Source organism: Stegodyphus dumicola, chromosome X1 (assembly GCF_044657685.1).
Source record: "Stegodyphus dumicola isolate Sdum_Otavi_A_Nest chromosome X1, ASM4465768v1".
Taxonomy (NCBI): domain Eukaryota; kingdom Metazoa; phylum Arthropoda; class Arachnida; order Araneae; family Eresidae; genus Stegodyphus; species Stegodyphus dumicola.
This window is the reverse complement of record NC_140780.1, coordinates 55313272-55338481: the sequence shown is the minus strand read 5'-3', so window position 1 is coordinate 55338481 and position 25210 is coordinate 55313272. Positions and strand designations below refer to the sequence as shown.

At 31.0% G+C, this 25210-nt stretch overlaps 1 protein-coding gene across 4 annotated transcripts in view; it reads right to left on the bottom strand.

Moving 5' to 3' along the window:
- Positions 1-1134: 1134 nt before the first annotated feature.
- The window catches only part of in (inturned planar cell polarity protein), a 165225-nt gene continuing 141149 nt past the window's right edge, over positions 1135-25210 (bottom strand). For 2 of the 4 annotated variants that reach the window (XM_085808691.1, XM_085808689.1), the window contains 5 exons: positions 19772-19917; positions 16405-16487; positions 15929-16118; positions 15694-15833; positions 1135-1351 (listed from right to left, as the gene is read on the bottom strand). In XM_085808691.1, the coding sequence (XP_085664817.1) occupies positions 1240-1351; positions 15694-15833; positions 15929-16118; positions 16405-16487; positions 19772-19917 (671 nt within the window). In that variant the 3' untranslated portion in view covers positions 1135-1239. Of the gene's footprint in view, positions 1352-14006; positions 14227-15693; positions 15834-15928; positions 16119-16404; positions 16488-19771; positions 19918-25210 lie in introns of all 4 variants that reach the window. The other 2 variants (XR_015038797.1, XR_015038798.1) reach the window with 2 other exon arrangements.

Below are 25210 nucleotides of genomic sequence, written 5' to 3'. Positions count from 1 at the left end.
GTGTGGTATTTGGTGTTAGTAGAGTTAATGGCAGATAACCAGAATAGTTATAAGTGCCAAACAAACGGTAAGTTACACTGGGATAGCTTTCATACCAACAAAAGTTAATATGAAACACAAATTTAAAACAACCAATTTATAAAATCCAAATGAAATAATAAAATGAATATTAAGATGAATAAGTATTAAAAACTCAGCAAATGATATGCCTCAAGCAATGAAACACATTAAAAATACTCTATAATAAAAACCAAATCAAATTAAATAATAAAAACCTGTTTCTTTCAGGTACTGAAATAAATTACTATTGGCCTCTTTCCCGATTAAACGGTCAAGAGGAAAGTCACACTCGTTAAAATGCTTTAATCCAAGTCTATTAAAATTTGGACACTCTATTAAAAATGACGCACAGATAGAATTCTATCATAGTTGGGAAAAATTGGCTCACTCTCCGCTTTGAGAAGATATATATATATGATGGAAACTATTATATAAATTCTATATTACAGCACACCAAAAATATATAATTAAAGAACTTAAGTGATTAAATTAAAGAAAGTATTTTAGTTTTCTTAAATTAATTAAACCAATTTTAGGTTTGAAAACTAATTTTTTACAAAGGTGTGAACTTAGATATCTTAATTCCACTGACAGATTCATATAATTCAAAATGATAAAAAATTAGCTTTATTTGAAGAAATTATGCTTTGATAAATGCAACCCTGTCTCCCCAAATTCAGAGCTGACTATGCTTCTATACTTCAAAGTGTGTCTTTCAAAGCTATCATATATTCTTGAAACAGCAAGTTCACTGGTTAGTTATTAATATATTATTCATAAGTCATTTTAAGAGTGTAATCAGATGGTATGGTTTGTATACTGTTGAAGGGGAAAGGTATGGATTGCAGTTACTCTCAAAGTGGAGATCACATATCAGCAATAAATAGCCATCTAGTGCATATTTACATATGCACCACCTTTTTAGAATGTACTGATAACATATTATGTTAAAATTTATTTAAATATGGCTGTTATATTTTTTCTACTTTCAGGACTCTTTAAAGAATATAATAGATCTTTATAATACAAAGGAAAAACATTTGTTTAAAATGTTTCCAATACACACATTATCTCTATTTTTTAAAAAAAATATTTATTTAATACACTATTACATTAAAACATTTCTCCTTCTCAAAAAATATATATTAAAAACATTTTTCAGCAATTCAACTAAAATCATCATAGGGAAAGGCCAAATCCAAGGCGAAAAGCAATTTCTACTATATCTTGTTGTACTGAGTCATGGTAACAAACGTATACTTCTCGAGGTTCAGGATTAAAGAACAACCTTCTGAAACCAGAAAAAGTAGAGAAATTAATATAAGCATAAATAAATCTCATTTATAGGTTGAAAAGATGGGATTCTAAAAATACACTGGACTTAAAAAATAAAAGGTAATAAGAAAAAATGAAAATCATGTTCTACAGGATGTTTTTTCATAATAATTTGTCTAAAATACTTTAAAAGCTTTTATCCTATCAGACCTAAACCAGTGATATTGTTAGAGAGGGACGGGCAGCCTTAGGTATCACATTTTTACAAGCAATATTTTTCATATGAAACATACAGGATTAATCATATGGATTTTTGGAGCACAAAGAAAAATTGGGATTTTTATAATCATAGCAGAGTAAACTATAGTTATCTGTTTAAGGGAGGGGAATGAAGAGCTAAAATTCTTCAGAGAGCTTAAAAACTGGGAATTGGCTCATTTCATCACTGAATAGCTATAGCAAATTTGCATTTTTTCAGTTTCCTATTCACATTTACTTAGAATGCAATTTTTATAATACTTTATACTTCTAAATGAGAAATGTATTTTAAGTTTTTTGTATATTGCTGCATGTTCAATAACTTCAATGTTTTATCATAAATGCTTAATCTGCTTGCCAATGAAGCTACAATCTGTATTTATTGGGAAAGTGGGATATATACAGAGGGTGCTTACACATTTCACGATTTTGATAGAATTAAAAAGAAAAAAAGAATCTTTTAAAATAAAAATTTCTGGCAACAGCTTATTACTTAAAATGACAAATATCGTCAGCCACTTTTGAATTTATTCTTCTTTCAAAATATCTCATGTAAATAAGCTGTGTATTGAAAGATATGTTTTCGGAGAAAAATATTTCCATTCTATAATTCAAAAACATTATGAAATACATAATTTGTAAGGTGCAAAATAAGCAACATTATAAATTGGAAACAGAAAAACCGTCAATTGTTACTTCTACACGAAAAGAAGCCTCCAAACGAATACCTGAAAAGAGTATGTACTGCTTCAAATGTTTATAAAGTTAAATCGTTGGCAATAAGAGAAAATCTGCGAACTCAGAAATCAATTGCAAAATTTTTAAATATACTTGTAGCAATAATAAATAAAATAATAAACCGCAATTCACAACTTAAAGAAGCTAAAAAGCATAATGATCAACAGCTTTGGAGAGGCATGTGACTCAATGAACAGTAATTTATAAAATCCCATATGAAATTTATTTAGCAAGCGATAGATGGGAATATACTGACCCTTGATGAAGCACAGGTTTACCTAAATGATTGAAACAAAAAAGATCTATTTATTATCAATTATAAACAGGAAAAAAAAATGTATAAACCTGCTACCATTAATACAAGGAGTTTCAGTAAGGAGTTTATGACTGTCGCAGTATTCTTTTAAAACGGGAAATTAAAAATAAAAAGAGTGGAAAAAATGTTAAAATCAACTTGATGAACTATCAACAGAAAGTTTACATCTGATATTTACAGAATAAATTCCACTACTTTATCCCAATGACTTTTAAAGAGTGCAAATTTTTCAAGACAAAGCAACAAGTCAAAAAGTACCAGTGCATTCCTTGAAAAAATTTTAAAAAGATATTGCATACATATCTGTTCAATGTATTCGTACAAAGTCCCTGATGTTTCACCTATGAATTAATCCTATTGTGCTTTTGGTGTCTCGAAGAAAATAACTCTTTCTTAGCACAAAACCACCATGAGTGATGGGCTCTGGAAAGTAGTGGAAGAGGAATGGAACTGATAACCCCCCTCAAAATTTTATGAAAAGCCCTTCTATTATGGAAATCATGATGCACACTTATAGTCCAGGAAAAAGGCTATCAGATCGAAAATTTTAAAATCGAACATCAGAACTCTTTACATTTTAAACATCAATCAAATGTCCCTGAAACATTCTAAAAATATAATACACATCCTCTTTATTTGATCCTGTACCAGAAGTGGGCAAACTTTTCACCATAGGCCAAAGGTCTTTTTTAATGCATCATGCGGGCAATGCTGTGATGATCTTTTGCAATGTCTCTATTGTTAGCAAGGTATGATGGGGAGAAAGGAACAAAAACATCCCTTCATGGTAGAACATTTTATAAAAATTACATTCACGACTAAAAAATTACAAATATGTCAAAAATGGGATCTGTTCCTATTGATCATCAAATGACTGATATGTATACTGTTTCATTTTCAAATAAAAAGTAAGAGGTGAAAAGTTCAAATTCCCTTTTCTGACCAGTTTTTTATCTTCAGAATATTCATTATCACCATTTAATTCCTAAATTAGGCTGGTAAAAATGATAGCAATTATTCTTTGGCAGATGCACATGCATTCTAACATATCTAGTATTCTCAACTTAGCTCGATCGCTAGTATATTCATGCCTATATATGTGCATATAGATTGCAATAACAGATGCACACTCATGCTGATGATTTGAGTAGTTTGTGCACAAATTTGGGTGGAAAAGAGATGAGCCTATAACTACACAGGTTTTCATAACAAGCCAAATTAAACAATTAAAATGGGCACATTCAGCTCTTAGGCTTGTCTTTTGTCCAGCTCTGTTTGACACTCTCAGAAGGAAAGCTATAAAATTAACTGAGAAATCCCTATAGAGGTGGAAAAAATTGGCTTTGCTGTGAAAAATATAAAAATATGTTCTTTTCATCTTTTGAAAAGTTTTCTTTCTGTATAATAATACCTTTTCAAATATTCCAGATATAAACTGAGAACATAGCTTTGTTACTGAAACTTATTAATTAGGTATTTTATTTTACATTTAGCCATTACATTAACTTGACAGATTCATCATACCTATTTAGTGACAAATTTTGTTTTAGTTTTTTAAGATTTAATTGTTTTTGATTTTTATTCTTAATTTCTGCAAGAAATATATTGTGTTGCAAGAAAAAAATTCATTTTTAATATATAAAACTTGGGGGGGGGGTAGGAGCGAAATTTTTTAACAAAAAATTCCTTAACTAAATTTTAAATTTACCAAATATTTATCTCAATATACATAAACAGTAACAATAATTAAGCAAAGGGGAAAAACTCCAGTTTATATTTATCTGTCTGATATAAAGAGATTTTATCTGCAAAAAACTTCTGTTGGATATGCTTTCTAATTCAAATGTAACGACAGCTAAATATTAAATTTTCAGAATGACATTTAGTTCTAATAATTTTAATCTGCTTAATTAAGTACTAAATAACTTAAACAAATTATGAAAACCTTCCAACTGGGACAAAACGCGAGAAAAAATACTGACTAGCTATTCTCATTCTTTTATGTACAGTAAACTCTTTCCGAATGTGGACTTGCAGAATGTTATTTTGCATTATTTTAATTGTCTCCATTCAATTTGTCTAATGCGAGGATTTCAATTATACACTATATGCTGCAGAGCATTGGCTGCATTGCAATAGTCCTCTTTAATGACTGATTTGAAAATCCAACATTAAAGATGTCAAACCACAGCAAAACCTGAATTTTATAGTTCTCCTTATTCTTGATAATGCTCCAGGACACGATATTGAAGCCCTCAAAACATTGCATCCAAAGGTAGACAAAAGTAGAAGTTTTGTTCCTTACACTGAATGCCACTTCCTTAATCCATACAATGGACCAAGCAATCATAAAAACATTCAAAACTTATTATGCCAGGCATGTTTACATTTCTGAAAATGCAGCACTAGATGTAGAAAAGCACAACGCACTAATGGCACCTAGGAAGCAATTCAACATAAGACACTACATAGAAATGAATAAACTCTCACGGCAGTAAGTTAATTTATCAATATTGAATGCTTACTGGCATCAATGCTGCCCAGATGGTGTCAACAATTTTATAGAATTTTCACTGATTGAAAATGGAGCCAAGAAAACCATACAAATTGCAAAAGCAATTGGTGGTGAAGGACTTTTCAGATAAGGAGGAAGGAGAAATTAAAGAATTAGGCAAGAATGATGATTGTGAAATGATAAATGAAGAACTGGATGACCTCGTAACATGAGGTGATGGTGAACTCAGCAATACTGAAGAAGATCAAGAAGTTATTAATTTGGAAACCTCTTTATCATGAAGCATTTAATCAATTGCATCAGACATTGTGCCAAGCAAAAATGACCAGATATTTAAAAAATAATTCTACCATGTACCTACTTATTAAGCAATAACAGACATCCTTTCAATTAACATTTGTGTCATTTTCCCCTTTTAATAACAATAATATCTAAGTTTGTATAAATTACATATACTTTCTTCATCCAAACTATACTTAACTCATTTTTTCCATAGAAAGTTAATTTTAAAAAACCCCATTTTGCCATACACACTATGTTTTAATAATGTAAAACCCCAGCGTTCGGCAAGGGTTTACTGTAGTAAATTTTTCTTCGATGCATACAGAAAAAAAGACACACAATTATATGTAAATATTTATAAACTTCTTTATTTCCTACTACATTTTTCAGCAACAACACTTCACAGTGTTTCGGTTTTGATAAAGTTTGTAACCTTAAAGAAAAATTATTAGAAACTACTTTCCTCACAAATTGCGGATGCTCATCCGTCACTTTGGTTCTCTTTTTAGACTTATTAATTTTCAAATACTGGAAAAAATGTTCAGAAATAAACGAAATTTTTATTAATCAAAATTTATAATTCAAATGAAATGACAGCTAAATATTAAAATTTTCAGGCTGACATTTATTTAAATAATTGTAATATATTGAAGTAACCACTAAATAATTTTTTTTTTATGTAAACTACAAAAAAATATATGGAAATTTCCCAAGAGAGACAAAACATGAGAATAAATAGTAATAACTTTTTCTCTTTGTTATTCATTACATTTTTCTAGGAAGCATACAGAAAAGAATACATATTTGTATGCAAATAATTGTAAACTTCTTTGATTCATACATCTTTCAGCTACAACATTTCATGGAATTTCAATTTTCATATAATTTGCAAGATTGGAGGAAAATCACTCTAAAGTAACTTCTTTACCCATTTGTAGATACTCATCAGCAGTCTGATTCTCTTTGTAGATTTATTAATTTTTAACTACGGGAAAAAATTGTTCAGATGTATACATACTCCCAAGCAAAGCAAATATTATTGCTGGAAAAATTCGTAACCGGGGATATTTATCTTTGCAAACAAAGGATAATCAAATTCAAATCTTTGAATATGATTTATATCACAGAATAAATTAATCAGCTCTATTTATAGATTTTCTGGAGCAATATTACTCATATTTGTTTCCAGTAGCAATAAAAATAATGTATAGTCTGAGTTCAGATCGTTATAATCTTAAAATTTTTCCTAAAACTTTTGTCATAACACTGCTAATTAATGTATGGAAAATGTGTGTACAGGCCAGGTAAAACTGCTCCGCGGGTAACGAGTTTGAGATTACTGAAGGAATGAATCGTGGGAACAAAGCCTAAATCATGCATTACCAGATTATTAAGAAAATGAGCCACAATTGTAGTGTAATATAAGAAACTATTAAAAAAATCAAAATTAAACTTAAATGCGTTCAAAATGAAACTAAGCAGATGAAAAATTTACTGTATTTTTATTTTAAAAGAAAGGAAGGTCTTTTCATAGGAAATGGATGGTATTTACATTAACCATGGGGAAAACTAAGGTTAATGTGCAGCAACGTTTGCTATTCCCAGTGAGAAATCTTTTAGCGTGTAACATCACCAACTCATATCTGCTGCAAATCAACTATTCTCTACTCCCTTGGTCTCTGGCCCACCAGCGGCCAAGCAGTAAAGTCGCTGAACACTGGTAGTTCGGTCCTGAGGTTCGAATCCCACAAACGGGCTGCCTGCATGGGCGTTTTCGTGGTTTTCCCCATGTGTAATGTGTATACGAGCCAGTTTCCCTTAGAAAGTCCTCCCGTTAGGCAGATAGCCCTAGTGTGCTTTGCCACAATCTCAATAAACCAAACCAAACAAAACCCTTGGTCTCTTCATTTCTCTCACTTCTGTAAGTCAAATGACACTGCTGAGCTTGATTACTGGAAAGAACATAATCCAGTTAGTCTACTGATACTGGAGAACACCACCAAAAATCCTTATCATACCAGTCCATTCAATCATGATTTGAACCCATGATAAACTAGCTGTGTTCAGCACTTTTACTTCTCTGCCACTAGTGGCCTTGGAGATCGAATTCGCTAATTGCTCTGGTGAAAAACAAATGATTACTTTGGTCATTTTTACTGCACTTTTTATTTGTACCATAATTTAATCCATAATCAGCCTATTTATAAAATCATTTCCAACATATCTTGCATCCTAACCTAATTTTTCAAGGATTAAATTTCCATCACTTCTAGTCAACCTTTCATTTCAAATTACTGTCAAAATATGTTTCTTTCATTTTTTACCCCTTTATTAATGAGTTTATATTTTCGTTGGGTGAATTCATCAGTTTGTAACTTTCCACATTTTTAAACCTGCATTTTGAAAAATTTTCAAAGCTAAAAAGTGCTGTATCACTAAATCTCATTATTTCTCATAATTTTATTAACTTCCTATCTATAGAATATTAACAGCTAATTTTTTTGTATTACATATTTCTAGCTCAGTAGATTCATATATATATAGTATATATATAATTTAAGAAAGGAGAACAAACTAAAAAAGACCTTTGTGGTCAAGTGTTTTGTGCATTGAGCTGCAAAAATTAGAAAACAAGGTAAAAAAAAATATTCTTCATGCTTTTGCTTTAAAGCAGATGTGATACTGCGGTTCCGGTGAATAATTTTAACACTAAGTTAAAATAAATTGCAATTAAATTTGTAAATACAAGATAAATTAAATTATCTCAAGAATACTTATAAATAAAAAGCAAATTATTTAAAACTGAAATAAAATTGGAAGTAATATGTTGATTAAAGTTAAAACTAAAACTATCTTAAAACATCTGAACGGAAATACAAAAGTTATTTAAGACATAAGCAAAAATACAAAGATACAAAAAAAGCGGTAAATGGAAAATTAGCCTACTTCGAATCTCATTATGGACTCTTCAAGGAAAATGCACGATGGTTTTCGAATCCAGCTAATTCCATATCGCGTTTTGTCAAAACAGAAGAATTGAGACTGTACATGAAACTTTTTGATTATTTAACTGATAAAATAACCTAGATAAAAACTAAAGTCTCAGTTTCTCTGCTTCATTTCCCTATAGTATACATATGTATATTCAAGAAAACTGAGATTTCAAAGATTTGAAGACTTTATATAAGTGATATTATTACTATTTTTGCAGTACTATATCTAGATTACTATATCCAGCGTTTAAAACAACTCTGTACGGCCTTTACTTCTGCTACCGCATATCGTAGACATATACTTCCAATTACAAAAATGTTTCTAATGATGATTTATATTAAAATAGTTTTAAAGACAAAAGTTAATTTTGTAGGAATTTCAAACTCTAACTTTTATACAGTCTCCCAGTATCTATAGTTATATATAGCAAAAGTTCATACTCATTTTAAAAATTAAAATCCAGACCGTCTAACACACATACAAGAAAAATTGACCACAATATTTAATTTTAAAATTTCAGATTGTATTTCTTTAAAAGTCAAGGATTAAAAAAATTGAAGAACAAAATATTTAAATTTGCACATGACTAAAAATGAAACATCAGTTTAGAAAGGCTTCTGATGTTATTAAGTTAAGTGATAGTGATATGAAGATGGTGTGAAAAGTTTTGAATAATGAAAATTTTGTCAAAATGCAGATTTCATACTCAGAGCTGTATAGAATTCAAATTCCAGAACGTGGTGATAGACCACTATTAGCACATAGCCAGCTCATAATATTACTTGCATAAATGAAAAATAAAGACTATTTCTAGACAAGTGAATCTCTTTTTTTTTTTTTTTTTTTGGTTCAATTATAGACTATGATCCTGTATAAATAGTTAGATACCATAATTTATTTTTTAGTATAAGTATATCAAATTTTACTAAATAACTCTATGGACTGGAGAATCGTATATAATGTTAGATAGCATAATTTTGAGAAAACTGTCTTTTTTAAAGTTAAAAATACTATAACATGAATATTTACATCTCTTAACAATTTTTGTAACTAGTAGTACATCTCTACAGCTAGTTGTTGCAAAATTAAGGGCTGCATAAGGACTTTTATGGACATGCTGCATAACTGCTCTAAGGGTACCACTTTGCAATATCCCAGGGGAGAGAAATAAGGAAAGACACCTGGGAGCACATGATATTAATGGGAATGAGAACTAAACTAAATTATTTTCAGTGTATGGCTGGAAAGCTTAACTTTTTGTTCTCACTGTTTCGTTATAATGTTCCTGTAACAGCATCAGCAATGTATTACATTTCCATAGTGAAATAATACAAGGAAAGTAAGCTAGATATGATTTTCAAAAGTACATGAGTAGTTTATGTACACTGGAAAAAAAAAAAAAAAAAAAAAAAAAAGGGGGGGGGACAGTTCAATATCTCCCATTCTACTGGGCCTCTTGACGAAATTCAAATTGCATTTTTCATGTCTCAAAAGCGCGACTTAGGATAGATGTTAGATTTATATTAAGCACTATTCTAACATAGGTATTTTGACACAAAATCAGACTTTTTCAGAAATAACATATCAATTTTTTCTCGCATTTCAATTCTAAGACTCAAATTATGCCTAAGTATTAAATTTTGTAAAATTTGGTGCAAAATTTATGGAAAATTTCAAAATTTATGTTTGCTCCAAGAATAGTTCACTTGGCAAACTTCTTAATATATGGCAACCTATTTTCCTTTCCCTTTTTACATTGTGTGTAAAAGGAAAAAAAGTCACTTCGTTCCTTCTTTAAATAATGTTCTTTATATTATATTTTTAATCATAGTTTTTATTTTAAGTAATTTTCCCTTTTTCGAATTTTATTTTAATTGTTTAAGTTGCATGGTTTCTTTTCAATAACTGTTTTAAAAATTTCTATTTACTCATTCGAACTGCATAGTTTATTTATTTTTTTTCAAATAATTTTCTTTATACTATATTTTTTAGTCATAGTTAACACTTTGTGACCCAGACTACGATGCATTTGAAAACTACATATATTAAAAGAGAAAATACAGTAAAGCACAATTAACACGCCTTTCAATGTTCCGTTCAGAAAAGATATATAAATAAAAGAGATGTATATCCAACATTTTAACTTAGGATGACTTGCATACATTGCTTTAGACACTTTTACCACCCTAAATTAAATTTCTTAAAATGTCATTCATATTTTAGTGAAATATTTTATTTTTGAAATCGCACGCATCAAATATCATAAAATTTAAGCAAAACACTAAATTTTATGCAAAAATTATTTTTTTCTTTGTAATGGGTCGTTCTTTTTCTTCAGACCTTCTGCAAGTATATTAAAAAGCATCCAGCTTTTTGAAACATTTTGGTATTTCTGACATTAATTTTAAATATAGTTATCGCCTTCCATTTCAAAAGGGCCCACAAATGGCTGAGGGGTAAAGTTGCTAAACATTGGTAGTTCGCTCTGGGATTCAAATCCAGGCGAATGGGCTAGTTGAATGGATGTTTTCATGGTTTTTCTCATGTGTAACATGTATACGAGCTGGTTTCCGTTAGAAAGTTATTCACGAAGGCATCCCTCCTTTTAGGCAGATAGCCCTGCTTTGCCGAAACTTAATAATCCAATTCAATCCATTTCATCAGTATTTAGTCACAGCCTTTATCAGTCTTTAGAGGCTAGGCATTTTGAAGACATGAGATGAAAGGTGTGGTGTATTTAATTATGGCAAAGCACACTAGGGCTATTTGCCTAAGGGAATGGATGCCTTCATGGAGGACTTTCTAAGAGAAACTGGCTTATATACATGTTACACATGAGAAAAACCACGAAAATGCCCATGCAGCCAGCCCGTTTGTGGGATTCGAACCTTGGATGGAAACTACCAGTGTTCAGCCACTTTACCGCTCAGCCGCTGGTGGGCCCCATGAGATGAAAGGAAAGACTGGTTTCATCAAGCAAGAAAGTTGATATCCATATATGTCACAGGATAAATTTCTGAATCTTCAAATAATTCGGCTGAGAAATCATGGGACGCTCCGTTTATGATATGATATGACGTTCTATGAAAAAATCTAAATTTATACAACCATATAATCAAAAATCAGTCGCTCTTAACTTTAATCTGCAATGATATCGTTTTTATCTTTTCCGTTAGCACAAACTCAGTTGCTGCTATTTGCTGGTGTACACGTCCAAGAGTTTTCTTTTTGAACATCCAACTTCCCTGAAGTTAGATTCTCCTTTAGATTTATACTTCCCCCTAATTTACTTCTACATTTGTTTTCAGTGTTGACACAAGATCATTAAGATTTTTCGGTTGTTACACTTCTATAAATTTTGCATTTTTATCAAACTTTTTAAAATAATAGTTGTATCAAATGCGTTTCAGTTGAAGACAGCTTTTCATTTTCTAGATATTTTAACTATAAATAAAGTTCAAAGAATAAATATTTGAATCAAAAGATGTTTGTTAAATGAGGAAGAAATAAATTACTCCAGCAGCACTTATTCTGTATCACCAATTCTTATATCAGGTGCAAACAATCTAAATAATATTATTTAGAGTTTTTAAGCTTAATAATTTCTATATTAAAGAAGATATTTTTATATAATCTACAACATGAGAGAAAATTACTACTTAAAACATACTTTTTAAGAGAATTAATGTAAAAATTTATATTTATATATATATTTTTAAAGCTGGTACATGACCCAAACTGTCAATGTTCTATTTGCTTTAAAACATTGTGAAAATAAACACCAAACTTTCTCAGTTTTAGACAGTTCAATTTAAATGAAGTAAAGTAGCAGACACAATGAAGGTAAAAATTTACTCATACAAATATATTTAAAAAGAAAGAAAGAAATTAAAAATTTGAATAATATCCATAATTTTTAAAAAATAGCTTTTCATATAGGATTAATAAATATTTATTATGCATCATTGAGGGGAAAAAATTTGTATTATTAATTCTCCATAAAACCTTATTTCAAATTTAAGGTTAAAAATAGTTGTGGCAATTCACTGTAACAAATGCATAAACCACATTTGGCAATAAGATTCTTGATCGAAACACATTCTTGATCGATAAGATCAAGAAAAAGATGCCAAATTTCAAAACGCGCCAATATGTAAATTCTTGTATATCTTAGAAATACACCTACTTTAAGATGATTGTAAAAATTTTATAGATTATAATTCAAAATTTTTTTAGAAAAATTATTTAAAAATACAAATTTTAAAAATAAATCATAAAAAATGCATGAATTTTATTTGGAAGGAACCTGAATTTTGAAATGTGAAAGGAAGAATCAAATAAGCTTGATAAAAAAAGAGAGATTAATAAATATATACCAAACTCAATTAGCATTAAGAAGCTAAAATTTTGAGAGCTAATTTTTTAAAAACTACTCGTGCGATTTTTACAAAACTTGGTAGTTTGGCGTAATTTGAGTCAAAGAATTGAAATATGGGAAAAAATTGGTATATTATTTCAGAAAAATGTCAGATGCTTTGTCGAAATACCTACCTATATTAGAATAATGCTATATATAAATCTAATACATGTCCGTGCTTTCGAGACAAGAAAAATGCAGGTTGAATTTTGTCAATCGGCCCAGTAGAACGGGAGATATAGAACTGTCACTTTTTTTTTCGCAGTGTACATACTAAAAACTTTTCTCTAAAAATTTATAAAAATTATTTAAAAATACAAATTTTAAAAATAAATCATAAAAAATGGGTGAATGTTATTTGGAATGAAACTGAATTTTGAAATGTGAAAGGAAGAATCAAATAAGCTTGATAAAAAAAGAGAGATTAATAAACATATACCAAACTCAATTAACATTGAGAAGCTAAAATTTTGAGAGTTTATTTTTTAAAAACTACTCGTGCAATTTTTACAAAACTTAGTAGTCTGGCATAATTTTAAAAATAGAATCAAAATATGGGAAAAAAACGGCATATCATTTCAGAAAAAGTCCAATTTTATGTCAAAATACCTATGTTAGAATGATGCTATATATAAATTTAATACATATCCTAAGTCGCGCTTTCGAGGCATGAAAAACGCAATTTGAATTTCATCAATTGGCCCAGTAGAAGGAGAGATACTGAACTGACCCCCCCTTTTTTTTTGCACAGTGTACCTCAGACAAAAGATTACAAACTTTTAAACTACTTCTCAAAGCATGTGAAATTCACTCTGTTTAGCAACAGTAGGAATGCTAAGAGCAGACTCGATTTTTCTCTGTGCTTACTGGCTGATGCATACTCATAATGACACAACTGCCACTGATGAAAGCCCCCCTTTTTCAAGTAGGCAGTCTAAAGGAGGGATCAAGCATTTTCAGAAAGGAAATCATGTTTCTTTGTGAAAATAACAAAATATTAAGCCAAATTACCTGAAATAGCAAGAAACATCACAAATATGAAAAAGTCAGAAGAAATATGTCGTAAATAGGATTTTGGGAGGACAGTCCAAAATTGGAAAACTGGCATGTCTAAAAATCACAAGGTAAATAAACAAATACATCATATTTACTAAACAAACCCTCGCATCAAAAATGACGTGCCACCCTAGATGGTAGACTAGTTAACAGAGAATGAATGTTCCTTTCCTGACTTCTATTCTTTTCCCCCTCTTCATGATGTAATCCCCTGTGGTGACACACTGGGGACTAGGTCATTCTTCCCTGTGATAAGATGGTTAAAATGCCTATAGGGTGGACCATTCCTGATGGATTCTTGACAAGTGTCCAGCCCTTTGGGAAAGACAAAAATCTGAGAGAGAAGCTTCAACAGAATGTTTAACATAAAATAACTAAAGCAAAATATCGTAGAAAAATTACCCTTTTCATCATAAAACTTAAAAGACTGACACATGCTTTTAGGCTTTGGAAGTTCCTTTTAAATTTGTTTCTTTTTGTTAATTCAGAAGCTGAGCACAGACAATGGGTATTTATTAAAAACAATTACGTAAAAGAACAAGAAAAGTGAATAGTTTTCAGATTCAAAATTTATTAACTTCTCAAAACTTCATGACATGAAAATAACTTTTTTAAACAGGTAGGAAGACATGACACATAAAGCAATCCCTTTTGGGATTATCCTCACAAATTCCCTCTCATGGAGCCCACATATTACGCCAATTATCCAGAAGTTTTGAGTGCATAAAGCTGAACTCTACAACTTAATCGCTCGAAACACTATTCTATTTATAGATCATAAGCTATTCATTTATTCAACATCACATGCTTTAGTATGCCTACCCAGTTTGGGCTTATTCCTGCAAAAGAAATTGTAAACAACTTCAAGCTGCCCAGAACAGCATTCTTCGCAGATTACAGACCCTCCCTGGTATATTCCCAACAGCAGATTAGATGCTAAAAATTGTTCAGCAAAGGTAACATCATTATCATATGGCAAAAGTCACCACAGAAAGATCTAGTCATCCTGCAATTAGAATCTGTTACTACAACTTCAACAACCCAGATAACATCAAAAAGCCCATGGTCGTATTAAACGATCAACTGGTTTATATAAAATGCACATTCTTCGTTCTTTGTTTCATGAATCCTGTTTCTAATTTTCAGATGTATTATGGTACCATCTGGTTAGGACTTACTCATATTTTATTTTCCTGTTTCTGCTCATGTGAACTATATACATGGTTTCGGTCGTGACACTTTTTTTCATCACAAATGACTAAATTATTTTGCAGCAATCTATTTCAAAATTCTAGAGGTTTTTTTTTTTTTTTTTTTTTTTTTTTTTTTTTTTTTTTTTTTTGGAGGGGAAGAGGGTTAGGGCCTAGCAAACTAAGCACCCTAGTGTCTAACACTATTATTAAGCAACATAATAAAGCAATTCAAAATTTTCAATAAAGATTGAAAAATTAGAATAATAAATGAAAATTATATTTGTTGATATATACCTTTAGTACAAGAAATAACTTTTTTCCATGATAACATTTTTTTTTCTTATCATTATCCTATCTTTGAACTAAGCACTGACGTTTTGTCATCCATTACTGAGAAAATTCAGCATAGACAACTTTCCTTTTTAATGCCAGGAAAGTGACAGATCATTTACTCAATTTGCAGCATAAAATTAAAAATTAAACCTTACCTTAGTTTAAACTGCATTTAAATATTTTATTTTAACATTTAACAAATCTAATTTTTCTTAAATAACGGAATATCGAGAAATATTTCCATGCATGCACTTACCCAACAATCCAGAAACTCAACGAATTTTTTTGCTTTGTAGGTTCTTTCAGATTGCAATGAAAAAGAATACCCTGTTCGTAAGTAGTATGAATGAAATTATTGACCCCATATCTTTTAGTTATATTTGCTTTAGTGATTTTCTGTAAGAATAAAATAATTTATATTTCTAACATATTTTGAATATTTTATTTATTTATTTATTTATTTGCATAAAATTACATTATCTTAAAATTACCTCATTCCTTAAAGAATGTGCAAATACAGTCCGCATATTCAGACAAGATCTGTGAAAAGTGTCCAAAATATTCTTCATAACTGATCCTTGAAACAAGTCAGCATCATCACGTACAGGAGCTAAGAAAATACCCTCTACTGGATCCATATGCAAATAATGGAATAAAGTATTTTCACATCCAGCTACAACGCTGAAATTATAAAATAATTATCATATTCAAAATAAAATATTTATTAAACTGCAATATGCTTAAACAATTGACAAACTTTCACAATGGAATGTATTTTGAATGTTCAGCGATATCCAGCAATATAGATAGGCTAGAAGATACAAAATGATGGAACAATGCATTAATTATCTAGATGTTTTCGAATTGAAAGCTTAATTAGCATACATATAAATTGAGGTTGCCAAGTGCTTTTAAACACCTTCAGAAAGATAAATTTTGAAACATAACAAAATTTTTTTGTATGTACCTTACTGCATTTTCACTGAAAAGGTTTTCACATCCAAGAAGTCCAGTTGCATCCGATGCAGTACCGTGTTTAGGTAACTGTACCTGCAAAAGCAAAAGAGATATTCTTATTTCATTTTTAAAAACCAAATAAATATTTTGGTTTCATGTGTTTTAGATTTCTTGAAGCCTCAAAACTTTTGTAACATTAAATATGAAAAATAATACAAAATGAGAGTAATATGGAAGTTTGTGTAAAAGTTTCATATGAAAATACACAGTAACTTCAATAATATGAAATTTTCATTCAGTAAAACTGAATGCTTCATATGTAGAAAGCCACAGCAATACTAATGTTAATTTTCCTCACTACATTCCTTAATTACAACATTTTTGAAGATGCTGAAATTATTTCCTTCCCTATTTTTCAATAAGCTGAGATCGCATATTATTTTCAAACGCAAAATCTTTAAAATGCAAATTAATTAGCTCCTCGTAGATTCTCTGAGCCTTTTAATTAGCCATACAATCTCTTAATTTTTGAGCATTTAAGCTTCATAAAAGGGAATGCAATTTATTTAACGAACACAAACTATGTAATTAAGTATAAGTGAAACATGAATTGTTTCAGAGAACTCATTTATATGCTGCATTTTTAAACTTTTAATACACTTATTTAAGAAATTAAAAAATAAAGCCTTTAAAATAAAATATTGCTTTTATTATACTGTTTATGTCAATATTAACAAGTAATATTTCTGCTGATGCCTGAAATATTACCAAACACAAAGAAAACGTTTCATTAGCTTCCCTTCATGTAGAGACATTCTATCTAATTCTCCTTCAGAACAATATAATTTCAGTGTCATTTTCTTCAGAAGCACTTCCATTATTGTCATCTGTTATAAAATCTTTGACATAATTTAAAATATTGTCATCAGTTGTAATTTTCTAAATAACACCTCCTTCTCAAACAAATGCCTGTGACTTTTTGCTTTAAAATAATTTACTGATTTATTTATTGTTAAATGACTTGGCAACTGTTGCCTAGCAATCGGCCAAATCAATCAGATATTTAATCATTGCATCCCATGAAACATTGAGCAGGATGCACTACAAAGAGTGATCCATATTTCACCAGCAAGGAAATGAGAAAAAAAGCTCACAAGCATGCTTCACATTGGAGTTAGCCTTTGTCCTAGCTTTCCAAGTGGCAGTCAGCCTCAACTAATACTGATAGTGTCCAAGGTAGCATTATTGTAAATAGTTTGTAATGATTTTTTTCAATTATTTTCACTAATACTTTAGATCTTCTTTTCCTTTTAAAATCCCTTCAGCATTATTTTCTCTAATGAAACATTTTAAGTCTGCTCATGCTACTTTAACAAAGATCAGATGACTAGTGAGATCAGCAAATCTCTGCTGTATAAACAATAAAAGTAACAATAATAATAATAACTCATCTTACAAGGATAATTATCATATACCTCTGCATATAAGCCGATCCATCAGAGAGCACTAATAGCAGAATACGTCATGCATATCTGACCAATGATCCATAAATGAAGACATTTTGTGACTAAATAGAATGTTTTCAGTATTCCAATGTCGACACAGACAATTTTGCAACGATTTGTGGATGCAGATTTTGTGTTCAGTCATTCTTTACGGTCTCCATTGACAGCCAGGCGTTATCGTGAAGGTCTGCAGTGTTGTCCTATCAAAGTTGCGTGTAGTTTCGAGAGGATAGTATATTCTTCAGGAATGAAGCTTGCTTATGAATATCAGTTATTGATTGGCAGGTGAATGTAAAGAGTTGATGTGGCCCCCAGGAGAATGAATGTACAATTTTCGAGCGATAACTAGCTTGTCAACGTTCATCTCTAGAATGCTAGCATTACAGGAACATTAATAGGATGCTGCAACTCTATATTCTTGCCTATCTTCAGAGTATCCCCTGAAGCCATTTGTTCAATAACTCCCAGCCACATACTGCTCGACTCAACCTGAATATACTGCAAGATATGGAAGTGGTTCCTTGGCCAGTCAGTCTCTTGATCTCTCCCTAATTGAGCATGGTTTGGTATCAGTTGACTACATCCTTTCTGCCAAGAAATGAAAATAAATTATAAGGCCACATCAACAATGTATGATGCATGACAACCTATGATTCGTACACGCTTTGGTTTGACTGCATGGTTTTCCATTTTTGTAATATTAATACGAGCCAATTTCCTTCAGAAAATCCTTAACGAAGGCATCCCTCTTAGACAGTTAGTAATATTCACACAATATTCAATAATAGTTTATATTAATAATTATAATATAATAATAGTTTGCATGTAATATTCAATTACGTGCAAGATCAAAACTCTTCCTTGCCAAATCTAGATTTTGAAAGCTCTATATCTTTTCCATAATTTTCTTTAAACGGGGAAAACTAACAATTTATAAGCTAGTGAATTTGGTTTGAGATTGATGAGCTCAATGAGGGTCTGCATGTTAAACACAAAACATTTTCACATTTAATCATAAAACTATTAAAAACTCATTAAAATTTACAGCAAAGCTATGTATCAACATTTTATTTCCTTTTTTCTTAGAAAATTTTGCAAGAAGATGAATTTGAGCTTCTTGATTCTATTGTCATCAATATTTTCCTTTCCCTCCATGGCAAGACACGTTCTCGTATAGGATTCATGAGGGGTGGGTGAAGCCCTTGTTCATTTAATCATCTCATTATCAAAAATACTGCTCAGGGTGGAACACAGGAGACAACTAATACTGTTATCAGTTTAAAATAGCATTATCTGGGTCTGATTGACCATCTTCTCAGAATTTAAACTTGATGTTCCAGATATAAGTTCCCTTTCCAAACAGCAGAAATTCTTGTTTAGAAGATTTCTTCTTGATGAGAAAATGAGAAGTTATAAATTGCCCTGGAATTAAACTCTCAAAAGTGGGTTCAAGGAAAATGCCTCAGAGATGTTTGGTTCCAATTAAAGAACACACCGTCATTGAATTAATTCCTGATGAAGGTTTAACATTCAGTTGCACCATTATCAGAATTATATAAAATTGATTTGCCAACTGATGCTTCTGCAGTAAAATGTTTTTGATAAATACACATGTGCAGTCAATTGATTAAAGCTGAAGTCTGCAGCTTTAATCAATCGACAACTGGTGGGCTTGATAACTTCTGAATTTTGAATTTTTAGTAAAATGTTCTTCATATGAAAATTATTTTGAATTGAGTTTTACCTTTTGATGCATGCATCAAACTATGCAGAAGCATGTAAAGAAAATTATTAAAAGCATCATTATTAACATAACTGAATTGTATGCTACATGCAAATTTACAATTGAATTAACACAAAAATTATGATTACATTTACATATTCACTGCTTCCTTGAGAACCATTAGTAGAACCAGTTGAAGTACTGTAGCTCCTAGATCTTTTATCTTGAGACTGTGAATTGTCATTTGAGTCATCTGAATAGTTTGATTCTACATCAGATTCACCATCCGCTGGACCTAAATATACAACATTCAAAGCTTAGAATACAGAGGTTAATAATAAGATATTAAATATATCTAGCTAACTGGAAAACTGAATAACAAATCATTTATGAAATGTGTTGCATGAATACATTGACCAAAGTGTCATGCAAAACTTAAATTTTACACATACACAAAGAGAAAATTCTACAGATCTTGCTTTATCAACAAAAGTAAGAATACAGTACAAAGTCTGAGATCTGGACATATAACATCCGGAATGATCTAAAATCCGAACTTTAAAGTCACCAACAAAAAATTTTTTTAGGATATATTTTTTTATGCTTTAGGCACATGCATTTGATTTTTCCCCCCTGTAAGAACACGTGTGGAAAATTCCGATTTTTAATTTCCCCTAGGAACTAAATAAAACACCTTGTTATTGAAGAAATAATCATTTTAGCATAAATTTGTTTGGTGTGATAAATAATTTGGCTCCAGAGCTGCATATCTGCTTGGTATATATCTCAAATATATTATCTAATATTTTATATACCTGATGCCAACCTGGCGAATCTTTATTTATGATATTTTCCTTTCATCACTGTATGTTTGACAACCTAAGTCATGTAGTGATCCCTAAACAATTTTTTTTTTTTACATTAGTGATTGAATAACAAAGAGTATGGAAAACATTTATGTTGACATGGCTCTTGGTGATGATTACAGATTGAAGTTAAATGTGCTAAATGTTGACAAGGAAAAATTAAACAAAAACTTCTTTCCATATGCTAAAAATAGATTTTGTTAATGATACTCATAGGCCCAAACATTACATTTAGTGCTTTTTGAATTAAAAATAACTTTTTTTATTCACATAAACCCAGAACCGGTGCCAGAGCTCATATAGCCGCACCAGGTGGCAGAATTTAGGGAAGAAAAATTTAGAAAGGAACCGAGCAACAAAATTAAGGGATGATAAAACTAGAATTTAGGGAAAGAACTGGGACCCAAAATTAAGGGATAGCAAAAATTTAGAACTTAGGGAGGCACTTGGTAGAAGAATTTAGGACCCACAAAGACTGCATCAAGCGGCAAAATATCTAGTGCCAACCCTGAGTAAGCTTAAGTATATGTAGGAATTTATTTATTCAGGACTCAGATAAGCCTTAAGTATGTGAAAGAATTAGATGTGAGTATAATATATAACTAAATTAATGCAATTCAGGCTTAACTGTCTCAGTGCACGATAGAAGCAAAGCAAAGTTTAAGGGAACATTTCGTCGCCATGCTACATAGCCAATCATGTATAGCGGACACTGTTAAGCTAGGCTAAAATAGTACCTTACTGATTCCAAAGAAGTTAATACAGCAGATTGTGCTGTTCCTTAACTTTCTGATTTGATCTAGCTCAATGTTTCTTAACTGCCGGTCCGCAAACCGCCACCGGTCTGCAAGAATTACTTGCTGGTCCGTGAAATATCTGTCCAAAACCCAAAGTGTCATCGGCCGACAACCAATATTACAAAAGCACCTACATTACAATAACAATAGTTCACTAGTTTATAAAATAATATGATCAATGATAAAAAATATAACCAACTGGTAACTATGTACCTAATTCGCCTTTCATAAATTGCCGTGCCGTACACTCAGTACATCTGTTAGTGTGACCCTGTCTGCCTTGAGTATCACCAACTATATGAACGCTGAATATCTATCATAGTGTTTAAGGCATCTTAGGTTAGGTTTCACTTTTTATCTTGCTTACATTCTTCTGCAAGCTTGGACAACTGAAAATTATGCATGAGCGTAAGTTTTTAATAACCACTGAATTTAATACTGTGCTATAACTACTATTTCTCTAACTTTAGGTAGATTAAAAATCAATAACCAGGATGAGTAAGAAGGAAATGAAAGGCACATTACTAAATTTCGTGCAAAGAAAGGATTCACCCAAACCAAGCAGGTCGTCCGCCCCTTCGAATACAGCTGAAGGCGAATATAGTCTTTAATCTGCCAAAAAAAGAAAAAGCTTTGAAAGACACTGTATCACAGACTATTTGAAATATGGTTTTGTCCTTTGGCCACAATCAGAATAAGATTGTTCAAAATCTGAATGTGTTATTTGTAGAGATGTTCTTCCCAACGAAAGCTTGAAACCTTCCAAGCGTTCGCGGCATTTACAAATGAAGCACCCACAACTAGAAAACAAACCCCTGGAATTTTTCCAGAGAAAAAGTTTGAAGATGAAAATTCAAAAGGCTGCTTTTAAAAAATGTTTCTCAGTTGATAAATTGCTTTTAAAAGCATCATATTTAGTTGCTCTGTGTATTGCCAAATCTAAGAAACCTTACTCAGTTGCTGAAGAATTCTTGTCAAACCTTGTTTGATAGAGGTCTGTTGTGAAGTGTTGGGCCAATCTACTGCAGATAACATGAAAACTCTGCCTCTGTCCAATGATACTAATGAACGAAGAATATGTGAGTTTCATATGACATAGAAAGTCAATTACTGCAAGATATTCGTAAATTGAAAAGGTTTGCTGTCCAAATGGATGAGTTAATTGACATCTCAAATAGTACCATATTATTATATTATGTTTGTTATATTGACTATGCAATCAATGATGTTGTAGAATAATTGATGTGCTGTATCGAACTGCCATCCCAAACAACCAGTGCTGAAATATTTAAGGCAGTTAACAATTACAGTGAAAATAACTCCATTGACTGGAAAAAATGCATCGGTTTGTGTACTGATGGCACTGCTGCTATGAATAGAAGACATGCAGGTCTTACAAAAAGAATAACAGATGTAGCATCAGAAGAATTAGTAGTCACTCACAGCATTATTCATTGTGAACATTTAGCAGCAAAGGAATTGTCCCCAAAATTGAATGACATTCTTCTAGCATCAGTAAAAATGGTAAATTTTATCAGACGTAACCCCCCTTAATTCAAGATTGTTTACAACTTTATGTCAAGAAATGGGATCGAATAATGTACAATTATTGTTGCACGCCGAAATACGCGGGCTATCCAGAAGAAAAGTCCTTAACCGGTTATGAGTTGAGAAATGAGGTACAATTGTTTTTAAATCAGAAGGGATCATTATTGAGCAGACATTTTTAGAACAAAGAATGGGTAGCCTTGCTTTTACACCTATCAGACATATTTTCACTGACAAACGAACTAAATTTAAATCTTCAAGGTAAAAATAATACTGTTTTCAACTTCTACAATAAGATTGATGCTTTCAAGAAGAAACTGAAACTCTGGTACAAATGTGCGGAAGAAAACACTTCCGATATGTTTGCTTCTTTCTTTGATTACATGTTATGTGTTATTTGCAAAGATGTTCTTTCCAACGAAAGCATGAAACCTTCCAAGCGTTCGCGGCATTTACAAATGAAGCACCCACAACTAGAAAACAAACCCCTGGAATTATTGAACTACCTTCAGATATAGGACTTAAATCAAAGTTCAATTCAGTAAATATATATCAGTTCTGGATAACGACTGCAAAAGAATACCCCAATCTTCATGCAATGGCATTGAAGATTTTATTGCCTTTTCCCTCAATTTATTTGTGTGAAATTACATTTTCGGCTATGACTGTTATTGAGACGAAACATCGAAATTGACTTGCTCTTGCGCCTGCTTTATGTATTGCTGTAACTGGTTTAATGCCTAGGATTGACACTTTAGTCAGCAACAGAGACCAGCAGCAATCTCCTTGATTTTAGTTTTTATTTCCTTTAATTTGGTAAATTATTTTTTGCTTACTTCGTATCTACCTACGCTGTTTACATTTCAATTCATTGTTGTTTTTGCTAATACAGTCAAAAGTCGTTAATCCGGACTCGTCGGGACTTCGGCGAACCCGGATTATCAATATTTCCGGATTATAGATCATCAGTTTAAATCTGGTAAGATGGCATGCAGAAATTATAAAATTAAAAATATGAAACCGTAATTAATGAAATAAAGAACAATTATGATCTAAAGGGTATCAAAATTTACAAAAAAAAAAAAAAAAAAAAAAAAAAAAGCTTAACATTTATTTTTTTACTTTATTAAACATTTCTTTCAATGTAAGTTGTTTCGGTTTATGTGATAATACTTTCTCTTTAATTCTATAAACAGACATAATTTCTTGTTCAGTTACAAAGTTCCGCTGTTCAAGTCCTATAATTGCTGTGTTGAGAATACCGACTAATTTGTCAATCGAAATTTTTTCGTTTTCAATAACCTCTGTGTCACATTCTTCACTATTGGAAGCAAATTATAATGACGAGGAATTTGATTTAAATCATATCAAAGACGGAATACATCGAGATGAAATACTACATTTAGTAAGGAATTAGCCAAATAAAATGAAAACATCTGCCCTGAAGATAAGGATAGTGCTGACAAATCAACTTCCAATTCATTGCGTGCCACGGCGTACCCCCCAGCCGCAGAGCAGCGTGAAATTGATAAACATATTTCGGAGTGGTTAGGTCATTTTTTGCAGCAATTCCACTTTTGTTTAATGGACTTCGAAACATACTTTCGCTTTGTAGATCCTTTACATATTAGTAAATATAGATCGGAAATTCTATTTGACATAATCGAAAGTTCAAGCTTACTTTTATAAAATTGCTCTAACAGTCTGCAAAAAATAATAAGCCAGATCCAATTCGAAAATTAAGGAACAATGCAATCTGCAACATTAACTGAATTAGATAATTTTAGCTTAGCTTATACCATCCGTTATACATTAAACGCGCATGCGTAAATGTATTTTGCACATGCGCACACGCATATTCGCAGCCGTAAAGGTTTAGCGCATGCGCAGAAAGTTTGTAGCTTTGAGGCCCGGATTATGGGTGTCCGAATTAACGACTTTTGACTGTATATTAATTAAAAAAATATCACTGATATTGGAATTTTCTTGAAGTTTTAGTAGTTTTATTATCGATGCAATATTTTAAGTAAGTTGAAAGTACATATGTAAATTATAACAAATAAAATACGTTAAAATTATTTTTGTCTTCATGACTTATTTATGCGAAAAAATTCTGCCAATGGGTCGAATTATTAAACTTACCGGTCCGCGAGAACGTACTGAAATATTTTACCGGTTCTTGGAGTAAATCCAATTGAGAAATACTGATCTAGCTTATTATTTTTTGCAGGCTGTTATAATTTACAGCAATTTTATGAAAACTACAGTTTGAACTTTCAATTATGTCAAAAAGAGATTCTAATTCTGGAAGCTGCAACAGGATATACAAAGTGAAAGCATGTTTGAATGTGCATTAAACAAAAAGTAGAACTGCTGC